At 42.4% G+C, this 19,831-nt stretch overlaps 1 protein-coding gene and 3 long non-coding RNA genes across 9 annotated transcripts in view; all 4 read right to left on the bottom strand.

Moving 5' to 3' along the window:
- Window positions 1–19,831, bottom strand: part of LOC5516929 (nuclear pore complex protein Nup85) — a 51,686-nt gene that overhangs the window by 14,283 nt on the left and 17,572 nt on the right. For 3 of the 6 annotated variants that reach the window (XM_048720258.1, XM_048720259.1, XM_048720260.1), the window contains 16 exons: window positions 19,502–19,589; window positions 19,188–19,286; window positions 17,645–17,702; window positions 17,427–17,494; window positions 17,207–17,250; window positions 16,947–17,016; window positions 16,610–16,725; window positions 15,653–15,739; window positions 15,298–15,345; window positions 14,410–14,570; window positions 13,750–13,843; window positions 13,205–13,308; window positions 12,525–12,608; window positions 11,715–11,780; window positions 10,950–11,000; window positions 10,689–10,789 (listed from right to left, as the gene is read on the bottom strand). In XM_048720258.1, coding sequence (XP_048576215.1) covers window positions 10,689–10,789; window positions 10,950–11,000; window positions 11,715–11,780; window positions 12,525–12,608; window positions 13,205–13,308; window positions 13,750–13,843; window positions 14,410–14,570; window positions 15,298–15,345; window positions 15,653–15,739; window positions 16,610–16,725; window positions 16,947–17,016; window positions 17,207–17,250; window positions 17,427–17,494; window positions 17,645–17,702; window positions 19,188–19,286; window positions 19,502–19,589 — 1,339 coding nt within the window. The other 3 variants (XM_048720262.1, XM_048720261.1, XM_048720263.1) reach the window with 3 other exon arrangements.
- On the bottom strand, window positions 2,395–6,370 carry LOC125557570. Its single transcript, XR_007305306.1, has 2 exons — window positions 2,752–6,370; window positions 2,395–2,479 (listed from the first exon to the last, which is right to left on the bottom strand). It is a non-coding gene; the product is annotated as an uncharacterized LOC125557570 (long non-coding RNA).
- LOC125557567 lies at window positions 6,952–8,856 on the bottom strand. Its single transcript, XR_007305304.1, has 2 exons — window positions 7,149–8,856; window positions 6,952–7,003 (listed from the first exon to the last, which is right to left on the bottom strand). It is a non-coding gene; the product is annotated as an uncharacterized LOC125557567 (long non-coding RNA).
- LOC116620885 lies at window positions 8,981–10,682 on the bottom strand. The gene is made up of 2 exons (XR_007305303.1): window positions 10,076–10,682; window positions 8,981–9,714 (listed from the first exon to the last, which is right to left on the bottom strand). It is a non-coding gene; the product is annotated as an uncharacterized LOC116620885 (long non-coding RNA).

The raw sequence follows: 19,831 nt of genomic DNA, 5'->3' as shown, positions 1-19,831 counted from the left end.
GCCCATCACATCCACGTCACAATCCTTTCCCCTACCTTGGTGAGTCACCTCCCTTTACCATACCTTAATACGGTAAGTCACCTCCCTTTCCCCTACCTTGGTGAGTCACCTCCCTTTCCCCTACCTTGGTGAGTCACCTCCCTTTCCCATACCTTGGTAAGTCACCTCCCTTTCCCCTACCTTGGTGAGTCACCTCCCTTCAAACAAACAAACAAACATCTTTTATTTGCACACAAAATTAAGTGTTACATAGGTTGTTGTTTTTTTTTTTTTATATTCATATATTTATTGATAGGGAGAGGAGAGAAAAAAAGAAAAAAAAAAAAAACCTAGAGTTGCATACCAAGGGGGGACAATACTTCGGTGCGGGCACCCTAGAATAGCTTGAGAGCTAAACGGGCTAGGGTGCACTTAAATGTTAGGGAAAAATCCTAGTTTGGAGATCTGGAGGCTGTGTGCATAAGCAAGAATGAACGAGAAAAACACAGATATAGAGACACGACAAGGATACAACAAGGATACGACAAGAATACAAGCTGGTACAAGCAGAGCGGAAACAAAAACAAAAGGAAGGAATATATTGCCAAGAATTAGGTGATAGTATGGGTTACAGGTGAAGATGTGGGTGGGTTAATAGGTGGCGATTAGGTCGTCTGATAATTTTTTTTTGAAGGATTTCATATTTAGGTCTTTGTCATTTTGGGTGAGTTCGTTCCAAATTTGTACACCTCTAAATCGGATGTTGAATTTCCCGTAGTTGGTGCGTGCTTTGGGTAGGGTGTAACTGGCAGAAAGTCGGGTGTTGTATTTGTGGGAAATTATATGAAAGAAAGAGTCAAAAGTTGTGGGGAGAGTTCCAGAGTGGTGTTGGTACATAAATAGCGCTGTGTGGAAGTAAACTATATCTTTAACCTTGAGAAGTCCTAGTTGTTTGAAGATGGGGGAAGATGGGGCATCGAATTTAGAAAAAGTCATAATTCGTATCGCACGTTTTTGCATTAAAAAGAGAGGTTTTAGTGTTGTACTATAGGTGTTGCCCCATACTAAAATTCCGTAAGTTATATGGGGGAAAACAAGTGAATAATATAGTTGTTTCAAAATGTTAATATTGACAAAGTAACGTATCTTTGAGAGTGCTCCTAGATTACGTTTAAGTTTTTTGCAAAGCTCCGTTATGTGGCATTTCCAGTTAAGATGTGAATCAATCATTATTCCTAAATATTTTATGTATTTTTCTGATTTGATTGGTTTATTGTTTATCTTCAGTTTTATAGGATGAGTTACTTTTTTCTGAGGAGGATAGAATAACACAAAGTTAGTTTTATCTATATTTAGAGAGAGTTTATTGGCACAGAGCCACGTATATATATGTTTTAATTCGTAATTCACGGTAGATTCTAAATTGGTTAGGTTTTTGTTTGAATAGAACAAATTGGAATCATCTGCAAATATGTTAAAGTCTAGGGTTTGGGAGGAGTTGTTAAAGTCGTTAATGTATAGTAGAAAGAGAACCGGACCAAGCACAGACCCTTGGGGAACTCCGTAGGAGATGGAGCTCAGTGAAGATTTGCTGCTTCCAATTTGTGTGAACTGTTTTCGATTTGTAAGGTAGGAAGAAAACCCTTTCCCATACCTTGGTGAGTCACCTCCCTTTCCCATACCTTGGTGAGTCACCTCCCTTCCCCATACCTTGGTATGTCACCTCCCCTCCCCATACCTTGGTGAGTCACCTCCCTTTCCCCTACCTTGGTGAGTCACCTCCCTTTCCCATACCTTGGTGAGTCACATCCCTTTCCCATACCTTGGTGAGTCACCTCCCTTTCCCATACCTTGGTAAGTCACATACCTTTCCCATACCTTGGTAAGTCACATCCCTTCCCATACCTTGGTGAGTCACCTCCCTTTCCCATACCTTGGTGAGTCACCTCCCTTTCCCCTACCTTGGTGAGTCACCTCCCTTTCCCCTACCTTGGTAAGTCACCTCCCTTTCCCCTACCTTGGTGAGTCACCTCCCTTTCCCCTACCTTGGTGAGTCACCTCCCTTTCCCCTACCTTGGTGAGTCACCTCCCTTTCCCCTACCTTGGTGAGTCACCTCCCTTTCCCCTACCTTGGTGAGTCACATCCCTTCCCATACCTTGGTAAGTCACCTCCCTTTCCCATACCTTGGTATGTCACCTCCCTTTCCCCTACCTTGGTGAGTCACCTCCTTTACCATACCTTGGTATGTCACCTCCCTTCCCCATACCTTGGTATGTCACCTCCCTTCCCCATACCTTGGTGAGTCACATCCCTTTCCCCTACCTTGGTGAGTCACCTCTCTTTCCCATACCTTAATACGGTAAGTAACATCCCTTTCCCATACCTTGGTAAGTCACATCCCTTCCCATACCTTGGTAAGTCACCTCCCTTTACCATACCTTGATACGGTAAGTCACATCCCTTTCCCATACCTTGGTAAGTCTCATCCCTTTCCCATACCTTGGTAAGTCACCTCCCTTCCCATACCTTGATACGGTAAGTAACATCCCTTTTCAATACCTTGGTAAGTCACATCCCTTTCCAATTCCTTTCCCATCTCTTGGTAAGTCACATCCCTTTCACATACCTTGGTAAGTCACATCCCTTTCTCATATCTTGGTAAGTCACATCTTTTTCCCTTACCTTGGTAAGTCACCTCCCTTTACCATACCTTTATACGGTAAGTCACATCCCTTTCCCATACCTTGGTAAGTCTCATCCCTTTCCCATACCTTGGTATGTCACCTCCCTTTCCCATACCTTGATACGGTAAGTCACATCCCTTTCTCATACCTTGGTAAGTCACATCCCTTTCCCATACCTTGGTAAGTCACATCCCTTTCCCATACCTTGGAAAAACAGATCCCTTTCTCATACCTTGGTAAGTCACATCCCTTTCCCATACCTTGGTAAGTCACATCCCTTTCTTATACCTTCGCATGGTAAGTTACATCCCTTTTCCATAACTTGGTAAGTCACATCCCTTTCCCATACCTTGGTAAGTCACATCCCTTCCCCATACCTTCGCATGGTAAGTTACATCCCTTTCACATACCTTGGTAAGGTAAGTCACATCCCTTTTTCATACCTTGGTAAGTCACATCCCTTCCCATACCTTGGTGAGTCACCTCCCTTTCCCATACCTTGGTGAGTCACCTCCCTTTCCCCTACCTTGGTGAGTCACCTCCCTTTCCCCTACCTTGGTGAGTCACCTCCCTCTCCCCTACCTTGGTGAGTCACCTCCCTTTCCCCTACCTTGGTGAGTCACATCCCTTCCCATACCTTGGTAAGTCACCTCCCTTTCCCATACCTTGGTATGTCACCTCCCTTTCCCCTACCTTGGTGAGTCACCTCCCTTTACCATACCTTGGTATGTCATCTCCCTTCCCCATACCTTGGTGAGTCACATCCCTTTCCCCTACCTTGGTGAGTCACCTGTCTTTCCCATACCTTAATACGGTAAGTAACATCCCTTTCCCATACCTTGGTAAGTCACATCCCTTCCCATACCTTGGTAAGTCACATCCCTTCCCCCTACCTTGGTAAGTCACCTCCCTTTACCATACCTTGATACGGTAAGTCACATCCCTTTCCCATACCTTGGTAAGTCTCATCTTTTTCCCTTACCTTGGTAAGTCACCTCCCTTCCCATACCTTGATACGGGAAGTAACATCCCTTTTCAATACCTTGGTAAGTCACATCCCTTTCCAATTCCTTTCCCATCTCTTGGTAAGTCACATCCCTTTCACATACCTTGGTAAGTCACATCCCTTTCTCATACCTTGGTAAGTCACATCTTTTTCCCTTACCTTGGTAAGTCACCTCCCTTTACCATACCTTGATACGGTAAGTCACATCCCTTTCCCATACCTTGGTAAGTCTCATCCCTTTCCCATACCTTGGTATGTCACCTCCCTTTCCCATACCTTGATACGGTAAGTAACATCCCTTTCCAATCCCTCTCCCATCTCTTGGTAAGTCACATCCCTTTCACATACCTTGGTAAGTCACATCCCTTTCTCATACCTTGGTAAGTCACATCCCTTTCCCATACCTTGGTAAGTCACATCCCTTTCCCATACCTTGGAAAAACAGATCCCTTACTCATACCTTGGTAAGTCACATCCCTTTACCATACCTTGGTAAGTCACATCCCTTTCCCATACCTTGGTAAGTCACATCCCTTCCCCATACCTTCGAATGGTAAGTTACATCCCTTTCACATACCTTGGTAAGGTAAGTCACATCCCTTTTTCATACCTTGGTAAGTCACATCCCTTTCCCATATCTTGGTAAGTAACATCACTTTCCCATACCTTGGTAAGGTACGTCACATCCCTTTCCCATACCTTAGTAAAACAGATCCCTTTCTCATACCTTGGTAAGTTACATCCCTTTCCAATACCTTGGTAAGTCACATCCCTTTCCCATACCTTGGTAAGTCACATCCCTTTCCCATACCTTGATAAGTCACAACCCTTTCCCATACCTTGGAAAAACAGATCCCTTTCTCATACCTTGGTAAGTCACATCCCTTTCCCATACCTTGGTAAGTCACATCCTTTTCTTATACCTTCGCATGGTAAGTTACATCCCTTTTCCATAACTTGGTAAGTCACATCCCTTCCCCATACCTTCGCATGGTAAGTTACATCCCTTTCACATACCTTGGTAAGGTAAGTCACATCCCTTTTTCATACCTTGGTAAGTCACATCCCTTCCCATACCTTGGTGAGTCACCTCCCTTTCCCATACCTTGGTGAGTCACCTCCCTTTCCCCTACCTTGGTGAGTCACCTCCCTTTCCCCTACCTTGGTAAGTCACCTCCCTTTCCCCTACCTTGGTGAGTCACCTCCCTTTCCCCTACCTTGGTGAGTCACCTCCCTTTCCCCTACCTTGGTGAGTCACCTCCCTCTCCCCTACCTTGGTGAGTCACCTCCCTTTCCCCTACCTTGGTGAGTCACATCCCTTCCCATACCTTGGTAAGTCACCTCCCTTTCCCATACCTTGGTATGTCACCTCCCTTTCCCCTACCTTGGTGAGTCACCTCCCTTTACCATACCTTGGTATGTCACCTCCCTTCCCTATACCTTGGTATGTCACCTCCCTTCCCCATACCTTGGTGAGTCACATCCCTTTCCCCTACCTTGGTGAGTCACCTGTCTTTCCCATACCTTAATACGGTAAGTAACATCCCTTTCCCATACCTTGGTAAGTCACATCCCTTCCCATACCTTGGTAAGTCACATCCCTTCCCCCTACCTTGGTAAGTCACCTCCCTTTACCATACCTTGATACGGTAAGTCTCATCCCTTTCCCATACCTTGGTAAGTCTCATCCCTTTCCCATACCTTGGTAAGTCTCATCCCTTTCCCATACCTTGGTAAGTCACATCCCTTTCCAATTCCTTTCCCATCTCTTGGTAAGTCACATCCCTTTCACATACCTTGGTAAGTCACATCCCTTTCTCATACCTTGGTAAGTCACATCTTTTTCCCTTACCTTGGTAAGTCACCTCCCTTTACCATACCTTGATACGGTAAGTCACATCCCTTTCCCATACCTTGGTAAGTCTCATCCCTTTCCCATACCTTGGTATGTCACCTCCCTTTCCCATACCTTGATACGGTAAGTAACATCCCTTTCCAATCCCTCTCCCATCTCTTGGTAAGTCACATCCCTTTCACATACCTTGGTAAGTCACATCCCTTTCTCATACCTTGGTAAGTCACATCCCTTTCCCATACCTTGGTAAGTCACATCCCTTTCCCATACCTTGGAAAAACAGATCCCTTACTCATACCTTGGTAAGTCACATCCCTTTACCATACCTTGGTAAGTCACATCCCTTTCCCATACCTTGGTAAGTCACATCCCTTCCCCATACCTTCGCATGGTAAGTTACATCCCTTTCACATACCTTGGTAAGGTAAGTCACATCCCTTTTTCATACCTTGGTAAGTCACATCCCTTTCCCATATCTTGGTAAGTAACACCACTTTCCCATACCTTGGTAAGGTACGTCACATCCCTTTCCCATACCTTAGTAAAACAGATCCCTTTCTCATACCTTGGTAAGTTACATCCCTTTCCAATACCTTGGTAAGTCACATCCCTTTCCCATACCTTGGTAAGTCACATCCCTTTCCCATACCTTGATAAGTCACAACCCTTTCCCATACCTTGGAAAAACAGATCCCTTTCTCATACCTTGGTAAGTCACATCCCTTTCCCATACCTTGGTAAGTCACATCCCTTTCTTATACCTTCGCATGGTAAGTTACATCCCTTTTCCATAACTTGGTAAGTCACATCCCTTCCCCATACCTTCGCATGGTAAGTTACATCCCTTTCACATACCTTGGTAAGGTAAGTCACATCCCTTTTTCATACCTTGGTAAGTCACATCCCTTCCCATACCTTGGTGAGTCACCTCCCTTTCCCATACCTTGGTGAGTCACCTCCCTTTCCCCTACCTTGGTGAGTCACCTCCCTTTCCCCTACCTTGGTAAGTCACCTCCCTTTCCCCTACCTTGGTGAGTCACCTCCCTTTCCCCTACCTTGGTGAGTCACCTCCCTTTCCCCTACCTTGGTGAGTCACCTCCCTCTCCCCTACCTTGGTGAGTCACCTCCCTTTCCCCTACCTTGGTGAGTCACATCCCTTCCCATACCTTGGTAAGTCACCTCCCTTTCCCATACCTTGGTATGTCACCTCCCTTTCCCCTACCTTGGTGAGTCACCTCCCTTTACCATACCTTGGTATGTCACCTCCCTTCCCCATACCTTGGTATGTCACCTCCCTTCCCCATACCTTGGTGAGTCACATCCCTTTCCCCTACCTTGGTGAGTCACCTGTCTTTCCCATACCTTAATACGGTAAGTAACATCCCTTTCCCATACCTTGGTAAGTCACATCCCTTCCCATACCTTGGTAAGTCACATCCCTTCCCCCTACCTTGGTAAGTCACCTCCCTTTACCATACCTTGATACGGTAAGTCTCATCCCTTTCCCATACCTTGGTAAGTCTCATCCCTTTCCCATACCTTGGTAAGTCACATCCCTTTCACATACCTTGGTAAGTCACATCCCTTTCTCATACCTTGGTAAGTCACATCTTTTTCCCTTACCTTGGTAAGTCACCTCCCTTTACCATACCTTGATACGGTAAGTCACATCCCTTTCCCATACCTTGGTAAGTCTCATCCCTTTCCCATACCTTGGTATGTCACCTCCCTTTCCCATACCTTGATACGGTAAGTAACATCCCTTTCTTATACCTTGGTAAGTCACATCCCTTTCCCATACCTTGGTAAGTCTCATCCCTTTCCCATACCTTGGTAAGTCACCTCCCTTCCCATACCTTGATACGGTAAGTAACATCCCTTTTCAATACCTTGGTAAGTCACATCCCTTTCCAATCCCTCTCCCATCTCTTGGTAAGTCACATCCCTTTCCCATACCTTGGTAAGTCACATCCCTTTCTCATACCTTGGTAAGTCACATCCCTTTCCCATACCTTGGTAAGTCACATCCCTTTCCCATACCTTGGAAAAACAGATCCCTTACTCATACCTTGGTAAGTCACATCCCTTTACCATACCTTGGTAAGTCACATCCCTTTCCCATACCTTGGTAAGTCACATCCCTTCCCCATACCTTCGCATGGTAAGTTACATCCCTTTCACATACCTTGGTAAGGTAAGTCACATCCCTTTTTCATACCTTGGTAAGTCACATCCCTTTCCCATATCTTGGTAAGTAACACCACTTTCCCATACCTTGGTAAGGTACGTCACATCCCTTTCCCATACCTTAGTAAAACAGATCCCTTTCTCATACCTTGGTAAGTTACATCCCTTTCCAATACCTTGGTAAGTCACATCCCTTTCCCATACCTTGGTAAGTCACATCCCTTTCCCATACCTTGATAAGTCACAACCCTTTCCCATACCTTGGAAAAACAGATCCCTTTCTCATACCTTGGTAAGTCACATCCCTTTCCCATACCTTGGTAAGTCACATCCCTTTCTTATACCTTCGCATGGTAAGTTACATCCCTTTTCCATAACTTGGTAAGTCACATCCCTTCCCCATACCTTCGCATGGTAAGTTACATCCCTTTCACATACCTTGGTAAGGTAAGTCACATCCCTTTTTCATACCTTGGTAAGTCACATCCCTTCCCATACCTTGGTGAGTCACCTCCCTTTCCCATACCTTGGTGAGTCACCTCCCTTTCCCCTACCTTGGTGAGTCACCTCCCTTTCCCCTACCTTGGTAAGTCACCTCCCTTTCCCCTACCTTGGTGAGTCACCTCCCTTTCCCCTACCTTGGTGAGTCACCTCCCTTTCCCCTACCTTGGTGAGTCACCTCCCTCTCCCCTACCTTGGTGAGTCACCTCCCTTTCCCCTACCTTGGTGAGTCACATCCCTTCCCATACCTTGGTAAGTCACCTCCCTTTCCCATACCTTGGTATGTCACCTCCCTTTCCCCTACCTTGGTGAGTCACCTCCCTTTACCATACCTTGGTATGTCACCTCCCTTCCCCATACCTTGGTATGTCACCTCCTTTCCCCATACCTTGGTGAGTCACATCCCTTTCCCCTACCTTGGTGAGTCACCTGTCTTTCCCATACCTTAATACGGTAAGTAACATCCCTTTCCCATACCTTGGTAAGTCACATCCCTTCCCATACCTTGGTAAGTCACATCCCTTCCCCCTACCTTGGTAAGTCACCTCCCTTTACCATACCTTGATACGGTAAGTCTCATCCCTTTCCCATACCTTGGTAAGTCTCATCCCTTTCCCATACCTTGGTAAGTCACATCCCTTTCACATACCTTGGTAAGTCACATCCCTTTCTCATACCTTGGTAAGTCACATCTTTTTCCCTTACCTTGGTAAGTCACCTCCCTTTACCATACCTTGATACGGTAAGTCACATCCCTTTCCCATACCTTGGTAAGTCTCATCCCTTTCCCATACCTTGGTATGTCACCTCCCTTTCCCATACCTTGATACGGTAAGTAACATCCCTTTCTTATACCTTGGTAAGTCACATCCCTTTCCCATACCTTGGAAAGTCTCATCCCTTTCCCATACCTTGGTAAGTCACCTCCCTTCCCATACCTTGATACGGTAAGTAACATCCCTTTTCAATACCTTGGTAAGTCACATCCCTTTCCAATCCCTCTCCCATCTCTTGGTAAGTCACATCCCTTTCCCATACCTTGGTAAGTCACATCCCTTTCTCATACCTTGGTAAGTCACATCCCTTTCCCATACCTTGGTAAGTCACATCCCTTTCCCATACCTTGGAAAAACAGATCCCTTACTCATACCTTGGTAAGTCACATCCCTTTACCATACCTTGGTAAGTCACATCCCTTTCCCATACCTTGGTAAGTCACATCCCTTCCCCATACCTTCGCATGGTAAGTTACATCCCTTTCACATACCTTGGTAAGGTAAGTCACATCCCTTTTTCATACCTTGGTAAGTCACATCCCTTTCCCATATCTTGGTAAGTAACACCACTTTCCCATACCTTGGTAAGGTACGTCACATCCCTTTCCCATACCTTAGTAAAACAGATCCCTTTCTCATACCTTGGTAAGTTACATCCCTTTCCAATACCTTGGTAAGTCACATCCCTTTCCCATACCTTGGTAAGTCACATCCCTTTCCCATACCTTGATAAGTCACAACCCTTTCCCATACCTTCGCATGGTAAGTTACATCCCTTTCACATACCTTGGTAAGGTAAGTCACATCCCTTTTTCATACCTTGGTAAGTCACATCCCTTTCCCATACCTTGGTAAGTAACATCACTTTCCCATACCTTGGTAAGGTACGTCACATCCCTTTCCCATACCTTAGTAAAACAGATCCCTTTCTCATACCTTGGTGAGTTACATCCCTTTTCAATACCTTGGTAAGTCACATCGCTTTCCCATACCTTGATAAGTCACATCCCTTTCTCAATCCTTCGCATGGTAAGTTACATCCCTTTCTCATACCTTGGTAAGGTAAGTCACATCCCTTTTTCATACCTTGGTAAGTCACATCCCTTTCCCATACCTTGGTAAGTGACATTCCTTTTCCATACCATGGTAAGTCACATCCCTTTCCCAAACCTTGGTAAGTCACATCCCTTTCTCATACCTTCGCATGGTAAGTCACATCCCTTTCCCATACCTTGGTAAGGTAAGTCACATCCCTTTCCCATACCTTGGTAAGGTAAGTCACATCCCTTTCCCATACCTTGATAAGTCACATCCCTTTCCCATACCTTGGTAAATCTCATCCCTTTCCAATCCCTTTCCCATCTCTTGGTAAGTCACATCCCTTTTCCCTACCTTGGTAAGTCACATCCCTTTCCCATACCTTAATAAGTCACATCCCTTTCCCATGCCTTGGTAAGTCACATCCCTTTCCCATACCTTGGTAAGTCACATCCCTTTCCCATACCTTGATAAGTCACAACCCTTTCCCATACCTTGGAAAAACAGATCCCTTTCTCATACCTTGGTAAGTCACATCCCTTTCCCATACCTTGGTAAGTCACATCCCTTTCTTATACCTTGGTAAGTCACACACCTTTCCCATACCTTGGTAAGTCACATCCCTTTATCATACCTTGGAAAGTCAATTCCTTTCTCATACCTTGGTAAGGTAAGTCCAGATGTTTGCAAACTCGCAGCACTTTCGTAGCCTTTTTGTCTGTTTCAAGCGGAAGATGTTCTATATATTCCTCCAAGTGTGCTCTTCAACAGAGAAAAAAACGATCAGAACGATCAAACGATCATGGCAGTCTGGACAAGCCGTGAGGATACCCTTTCGGCTTTTCATGGTAGCCAGGGTATTACACATAAAATTTTGCATTATGCATTGGTCAAACAGTTCCCATGTTGGGCCAATACAAACCTTCCATACTGGGGGCAATGCTTAAGGTAGTCAACAGCCACTTGCCACAAACTGCAAATAAACGTTTTAATTCGATAAAGCAAATCACGCCACCATATCATACACAAAAGCGAGTAACACAAAGTACCCTTTTCCATCAGTTAATTTTAGCGAGATACTGAGATACCTTATTGTTAATCAGTATCAGACTACCATTTTAACAGCTATTGTTAATTTTCTTTTCCAGTGCATGCATTTTCCAGTCATGAGGTGCCTCCTGTTGCTAGCTGTCACTGCCCTGACCAGACTTGTCAGTTACTTAAGGACGTTCAAGGCACTGGGATCAGGGAAGGGGAATAGACGGGGCATAAATCGCTTAATTAAGGGAGGAGATCCACTCAGACGGAAAGGCCACATCACTGTTGTTGCCCAAGTAGTTAACAAAAAATACACAGCCAAACTGTAGAAAAAACTAGGTGGTCTGCACAGGCGTTGTGGGGATAGGGAAATAAATCAACATAGTGTAGAAAAGATGTGTTTAACGCCTCTGTGAAAGCCTCTCTCTTCTCAGACAGGTGTTAGACATATAACTTCAAATCGTGTTGATTTACTTCTGTGTTGCCCGGCAATTAGTTCTTCCACATGCGTTCGATATTCTAGGATTCACACAGGATTTCACAATGTAAAAAGTTTATACTTCTAAATTTAATCGTTCTTCAAGGCTATTTAGGGGTGAGAGATGGCAGGTGTGACTGAACTAAGCTAATGGTCTGAAGATTGAGTTACCTGTGGTGGGACATGAGACTGGCGGAATATTCTAGTAACAGGAACTCCCTTAAGCTCACACTGCAGCTACAATTAAAGAAACAAAAACAAAATACGTGGCTTTTATGGTTATCTGACTGCAAAACGCTGCTTTCTCCCTTTCATCAACTAACATAAACTTCCATAAGCTAACCGAATTAGATTTGGTGATTTTTGATTTGTTTAGCACCTACGGAGGTGGCGTGATTGGGAACAATTTCATTGTTGGCCAATGAAAACGCTTTTGCATGACGGGAACCAGAGGATGATTTAGTAGTTGTAAATTTTCAGTGAGAGTTCGCAGAACATTGACAAACGCAGTCAAGGTGCCCAGTCATCAGTTGCACAACTTGGGATTTTGTGTGATTTTTGTTTTATTTTGGAAAGTCAAAATCATGCGGAATAGCGAAAATAACCATCCAGGTTTATTAAATGTCGCTGCTTTCTGCCTTCCATCAACATAAACTTCCATAAGCTAACCGAATAAGATTTGGTGACTTTTGATTGGTCGGTACCTACAGAGGTGTCAACATTTCCATCTTCTGATTTGGTGAAGCCATTGAGATATTCTCGACTTTTTGTAAATAAAGAATTAAACTTTGTTTTTAGATAGTTATCTCGAGGTTTTAGGACACTATGTGCCTTCCAATATTAGAAGAAAACAATAACAAAGGTGTGGCTGACAAGGGCTCTTTAAATGTACATAAAACTTGAAAAAGCACGCTAAATGGAAAGAAAGGGGAAGTGTGACGAAATGTTTCTGCACATACAAGAAATAGATCAAATTGGTACCTGATTTGGTTTGAGTCCAACTGGCCACAATGATGGAGAAGATCTGTCAGATGAGAGACGAACCACCAGTTGCCAAACGACTCACTATGAAATATAAACAGCAGAGCGGTAAATGGTAACTCCACACTAACAAAGGACAGACGTGGACAAAGGTGAGAGGCCTGGTGTGCTAACTAAGATACGCTAAAACCCTCAATATACGCAACACGCTTATTATACGCAAAACGCTTAAGAATGACTTATCGCTCAATATACACAAGAAACCCAAGATGTGCAAAAGGCTCAGGATACGTACGCAAAACGTTCAATATACACAAAATGCTCAAGACACACAAAACGATCGATATACGCAAACCGCTCAAAATACACAAAACGCTCAAGATACGAAAAGCGCTCAAGATACACAAAGCGCTCAAGATCCCCAAAACGCTCATGATACACAAAACGCTCGATAATACGCAAACCGCTCAAAATACACAAAACGCTCAAGATACGCAAAGCGCTTATAATACGCAAAACATGATTTTGCATTGAAACATCCCTGAAACCTAGTCTATCATTGTCTATGAACATAAGTTTTCGGAGAGAATGAATTTTGGCATGCTACACATCTGTACATGTGCATCTTATGAAGACTAATTGGTGGCAGGGAGGAACGTGTGGCGGACCTTATCTCCTACCTGCTACCCTTGATGACCGCGTAGATGTCAAACTCAAATGCTGACAGCAGGATTCTGTCGAAATGGCCAAGGGCAACATTTCCTCCAAACATTTCCACACAAGGCTGAAAATAACAAAAGAAAGCAGGAGATACTGAGAAAAAAAAGGACAAATTCTTTATGTGTTCTACTGAAATCCTTGGGGAAGCTTATGGGTACATGTAGTATTTGCACGAATAAAAAGCTTGTGAGCTATAATAGCGCGACCAGTAATAGAGTAGTAATACTGTTTTAACGAAAAACGCGAAAAATATTTTTAAATATTGAAAGTGGTGTGTCTATTTGAAGTTTCTTTGGGGATGTGATTGATAATCTAGAGGGGATGGCCTGTTAAATATCGCAGATTCTAATAGATTCTTTTGCCTTTTAACGGTTGAGGTTTTCGTCGGACCCCCGGAAGTACACTAGTGACAACTTTAACCCTCACTTGTGATTGGTCAGAAGACTATAAACATTTCACACATATTTTTTGTGCTCACAGTTTTACAGATCAAACGGTAAGGTACCTGAGTATGGTATTGAAGGTCGTAGAGCTTGACAGCGGGGTTGCAGTATAGGAGTTTGGATGCTAGCATCTGATACCAAGTGGGGCAAAACTCCCTAAAAATAGGTCAGGTTAAATAGTATATTCAAAAAAGAGTTTAGTGTTTTATCAAACATGGAAGTCCAAACTGCGGAAAATTAGAATCCACCTTGCATAAAACCCCTAAAATAATGTATTAATCCCCAAGATAATCATACACTGTTTTTATGCTTTCTTATGCTTGACATTATCGGCTTAAAGCCGCATTGTCACCAGTTTACTTCAGGTAGATTACCTAACATTATCCGACGATTTTTAACGGAAAACGCGAAAAATATTTCAAAATATAGAAAGCAGTGTGTCTATTGGAAGTTTCTTTAAGGATGTGATTGATAATTTAGAGGGGATGGCCTGTTAAATATCTCGGATTCTAATAGATTCTTTTGTCTTTTAACGGTTGAGGTTTTCGTCGGACCTCCGGAAGTAAACTGGTGACAATGCGGCTTTAAATGGATACTTAATTCAAATGCAAGGTGTTTGTAATTAGGTACATACTATTTGAGAACTTCTTCCGAACTTATAAATGAGAAGCACATATTACTACATCAAGATGAACCGTTAATAATGAACATAATGTTCTTACTTGAGCTGTCTGAATGCGCTATCATCCCCTGCCATGACCTGACAGAGGAGCTGTAGTTCTTGGTGTCCAGCGTATGTCTCTGCTTCTAGCTGGGCTTTCACTTCTAAATGCCAGTGATTCCACTTAGAAACGAAATCTGATGCAGTGGAACCCATAAACATCTACAGAACAGAAGTGGAAATACAAAACTTAAAAGATTTAACCTATTCGCACCTATAATGCCCTATAATACCTTATACACGAATGCCCTGTAATGAAAATCATGAAACCTGATGCAGTGGAACCCATAAAAATGTACAGTTAACAGAAAATAACAATACCCTATCTCAAAATATTCAATCTTTTCGCTACCATAAGGCCCTGTAATGCCTTCAGAAAAACAAATTGTATATTTTCTTATAATTCCTTAAAACAAAATCAGGAAAACTAATGCAGCAGGGCCATAAACATTTATATAACAGCGAATGACAATATCTAAGTCAAAAGATTAACCAATTTGCACAAACTCAAAAGATTTAATCTATTTGCTCCTATAATGCCCTGTAACAAAAGATTTAATCTATTTGCTCCTATAATGCCCTGTAACAAAAGATTTAATCTATTTGCTCCTATAATGCCCTGTAACAAAAAATTTAATCTATTTGCTCCTATAATGCCCTGTAACAAAATATTTAATCTATTTGCTCCTATAATGCCCTGTAACAAAATATTTAATCTATTTGCTCCTATAATGCCCTGTAACAAAATCATGAAGTCTAATGCAGTGGAGCCTATATCACAGAACAGAGAATTACAATATCTAACTCAAAAGATTTTAAGGGGGGACATGTATGCTTGAACTAAGAAATTTTAACTGATTGAGAGAAACTGGGAAAAGGTGAAATTTACCTGATAACTCGGCATTGTTCTCATTAGATCAATAATCTGCTCAAACACCTGGAAAAAATACATTATCAGTTTTTGAAAGGAATTCCAATCAGCCTACTTATTTCAATAGTCCCATCGACCAAATGCAAATGTCAAGGGTAGCACTATAATGTGTATATAATCAGGTGTTAAAATGAGTATTTATTTCTCATTTGTAAATCTGCCTGTTGCAGACAAGATTTGTTCAGTTAGGAGCCAATGAAACATTGTTGAACAAGCCCTGGTTTTGCAACCCCGCGTAAGGTTAACATTCATTTTCACATGAGTTTTTAGGGAAAGTCTCGCCCTGGACTAAGATCTACATTGCCAAACTTACATCGAAAGAACCATGGACCTTCTCAGGATGTTGTGATAACAACTCGCAAGCTTCTTTCATCTGCCCTTGCAGGACAAGAGAGTAGACCTGTAGAATATCAAAAGTGTCAGAAGGCTGTCCAGGGGCGTGTCCAGAGGGAGAGGGGGGAGGGGGTGGACCCCACCCTGTTCATTTGCAGAATTGAGAAATGACATTGGTAACCACTGAATAGATTGAATTGACTAGATGGTTAATGAGGTAATTTAGTTACATACACTGTATGTCTTATGTAACTGTGTGTATTTAGAGAGAAAAAAATCTAGTCTAGATGAGCCTAGTGACCTGTTTACAGGAGCTTGTGAATTGCTAAGAATGAAAGAAAATTATTTGTAAACCATTCTGAGGAGAGCGAATTAATGTTGGACCCCACTCTACATTTTTCTCTGGACAAGCCTAGATGCTGTTGTTATTGATCATACTGTTTTTGTGGTTATTGCTGATGCTGGTTTGGCTATTGATGATTTTACAGTTAAAGCATAGTAGAGCCTTTGTAAACAGGGGCAAATTATTTGACATACCTTTCTTGCCAACACCAGGGAACCTTAAATACTGTCACTCGCTAAATTATGCTGATTGAGTTACCAACTATTTTGCTGTTGTTTTTATTGTTGTTGCAGTTGGTTATCATGAAATTGTTTTTAAATGTTTCAGTTAATTATCATGATGCTGTTAGTTGTGGATTCTGTTGCTGATCATGATGTTGTTTCTATTGCTGATGGTGATGTTGTTAGTTGTTGTTGATCTTGATATTATAAGTTATTGTTGTTTCTATCAATGATCATGATATAGTTAGTTGTTGTTGATCTCGAAGATATTGTAAGTTATTATTGTTTCTGTTAATGATCATGATGTTGTTAGTTGTTATTATAGCTGTTGATCACATTGTAGTTCTGTTATAAATGTTAATGTAGTACTTACAGCAGGCCAATAAGATGGACTCTCACTAGGTGGGTGGTACTGTAATACATCATGCAGATATCTCTCTGTTCTCTCAGTCTTAGACCATTCCAACAGTCTTGTTAATACGGTACCACCTAATGTGACAGGAAAATGTTTCAAATAGACGAAGAATTTAATTTAGTAATGGTAAATTATTTTTCAATGGTGATTTTAAGATTTTTTAATTTTAAAGGAATACAGTAGTGTAACAGAGGAAAGCCTGAAAAGGGCTCTTTACGTAATTCTTATCATGGACTTTCTCATGATATATTAGCAATGCATTATGTGTGGTTGAGAAAGGCCCCTTAAGTCTTACCTGGCACAGACTCTATGAACAGAAACTCGCACAAGTGCCAGACCAGCTCTATCATGGTCAGGGTCTGTTTCTAGATGAAAAAAAGGAAATATTTATTCAAATACACTGATACACAATTCAATTAGTGATAAAACCTACTATGGCTTTAACAATACATACATGATCCTGTGATATTGAATTTTTTTGTATGTTCTTCTAATTTGCATCTAGCCTAATAAAGAATGTGATTAAATCCAGCAAAAATAAAACATAGTGCTTACCTGCACACTGCTACGCCCTTCCTCAGAATGTCGCTCCCTTGAGGCTGCCACAGGGACATCAAAATCAACAAATAAAAAATGCACACTCGTGTAACTCAAAATGGAAAATTTGTTCTTGCTAAAAAGACTAAAACAGTAGCTGATGTACTCAAGTTTTCGTGTGAATTGTCAAGGTGCTACAGTACAAAGACTTAATTATTCCAACACCTAATAAACAAACCTGTGTCCCTTAGTTGTAATAAACATGAACGCAGCACAGCTCGATAGCGGCGACTGATTTTGATCAAGCTGTAAACAAATAGGTCATTTCATGTGAGTGTAGATCTTTTTAGCAGAATACTCATGCACCATAACATTCTAGTGTTGTCTGTTTTTTTTTTCACAGTAAGATTATTACACATCAGTTTTCTTAATCTTGCCAGCTCTCTTTGTTGTTACCTCGCCTTCTTCAAAGTCACCCCTGTCTCGTGGAGCTGTTGGAGGTCAAGGAATATACCTGGGAAGCAAGAGAAAATTATAATTTATTATTTTAAACAAAATTATAGGCACCCGATCAGTTGACATGTATCTTTTACCATGGGTCTCGTTGATCAGTTGACATGTACCACTTACCATGGGTCTCGTTGATCAGTTGACATTTATCACTTACCATGGGTCTCGTTGATCAGTTGACATGTATCACTTACCATGGGTCTTGTTGATCAGTTGACATGTATCACTTACCATGGGTCTCGTTGATCAGTTGACATGTATCACTTACCATGGGTCTCGTTGATCAGTTGACATGTATCACTTACCATGGGTCTTGTTGATCAGTTGACATGTATCACTTACCATGGGTCTCATTGATCAGTTGACATGTATCACTTACCACGGGTCTCATTGATCAGTTGACATGTATCACTTACCATGGGTCTCGTTGATCAGTTGACATGTATCACTTACCATGGGTCTCGTTGATCAGTTGACATGTATCACTTACCATGGGTCTCGTTGATCAGTTGACATGTATCACTTACCATGGGTCTCGTTGATCAGTTGACATGTATCACTTACCATGGGTCTCATTGATCAGTTGACATGTATCACTTACCACGGGTCTCATTGATCAGTTGACATGTATCACTTACCATGGGTCTCGTTGATCAGTTGACATGTATCACTTACCATGGGTCTTGTTGATCAGTTGACATGTATCACTTACCATGAGTCTCGTTGATCAGTTGACATGTATCACTTACCACGGGTCTCATTGATCAGTTGACATGTATCACTTACCATGGGTCTCGTTGATCAGTTGACATGTATCACTTACCATGGGTCTCGTTGATCAGTTGACATGTATCACTTACCATGGGTCTCGTTGATCAGTTGACATGTATCACTTACCATGGGTCTCGTTGATCAGTTGACATGTATCACTTACCATGGGTCTCATTGATCAGTTGACATGTATCACTTACCACGGGTCTCGTTGATCAGTTGACATGTATCACTTACCATGGGTCTCGTTGATCAGTTGACATGTATCACTTACCATGGGTCTTGTTGATCAGTTGACATGTATCACTTACCATGAGTCTCGTTGATCAGTTGACATGTATCACTTACCATGGGTCTTGTTGATTAGTTGACATGTATCATTTACCATGGGTCTCATTGATCAGTTGACATGTATCACTTACCATGGGTCTCGTTGATCAGTTGACATGTATCACTTACCATGGGTCTCGTTGATCAGTTGACATGTATCACTTACCATGGGTCTCGTTGATCAGTTGACATGTATCACTTACCATGGGTCTCGTTGATCAGTTGACATGTATCACTTACCATGGGTCTCGTTGATCAGTTGACATGTATCACTTACCATGGGTCTTGTTGATCAGTTGACATGTATCACTTACCATGAGTCTCGTTGATCAGTTGACATGTATCACTTACCATGGGTCTCATTGATCAGTTGACATGTATCACTTACCATGAGTCTCGTTGATCAGTTTACGCATGATGACACTTTGAGCATCAGCCTGCCATTGAACTTCATGGAGGACAGTAGAATGGACACGCCTAGGAGAACCTGAGATAGTGGTACACAAACTTAGACTGACTAGTAATTAGAGGTCGACAAGGAGGGATGTGTAATAGCCTAGGCCACTGAGGGTCTGAAAATCTTTTGACATGGTATTTGTGACTATGCACCCCCTACATCCTACTGTTAAATTGTAGTTCAATCCAGTTTGTAGTATTTGGTTTGATTTGGTTCAATTAATCATACCAGGTGGTTTCACCTACCGGGTGCTGGCTTGCCTCCAGATGGGTAAACCATTAAACTCTGTACGGATGCCCATGTTGCTGCTATATTCTGAGCTTCTGGGATAACCTACAATATATGCCAAGAGCGAGACATGCACTTAAGTACTCACTCATATAAAATACTGACTTGAAACACCCCCCTCTCCCCCCCCCCCCATCCCCTGTTCTACGGCCCGACAGAAACGACACCAAAAATCTAAACCACTGACCCACCCCCCGTTCATCGGCAAGGCAGAAACGACCCCGAAAATCGAAACCACTGATTCTCCCTAAGTATTTAAAATACGAAAGAATGGGCAACATGTACGT

Source organism: Nematostella vectensis, chromosome 12 (assembly GCF_932526225.1).
Source record: "Nematostella vectensis chromosome 12, jaNemVect1.1, whole genome shotgun sequence".
In the NCBI taxonomy this organism is placed as follows: domain Eukaryota; kingdom Metazoa; phylum Cnidaria; class Anthozoa; order Actiniaria; family Edwardsiidae; genus Nematostella; species Nematostella vectensis.
This window is presented reverse-complemented; position numbering and strand designations above follow the sequence as displayed.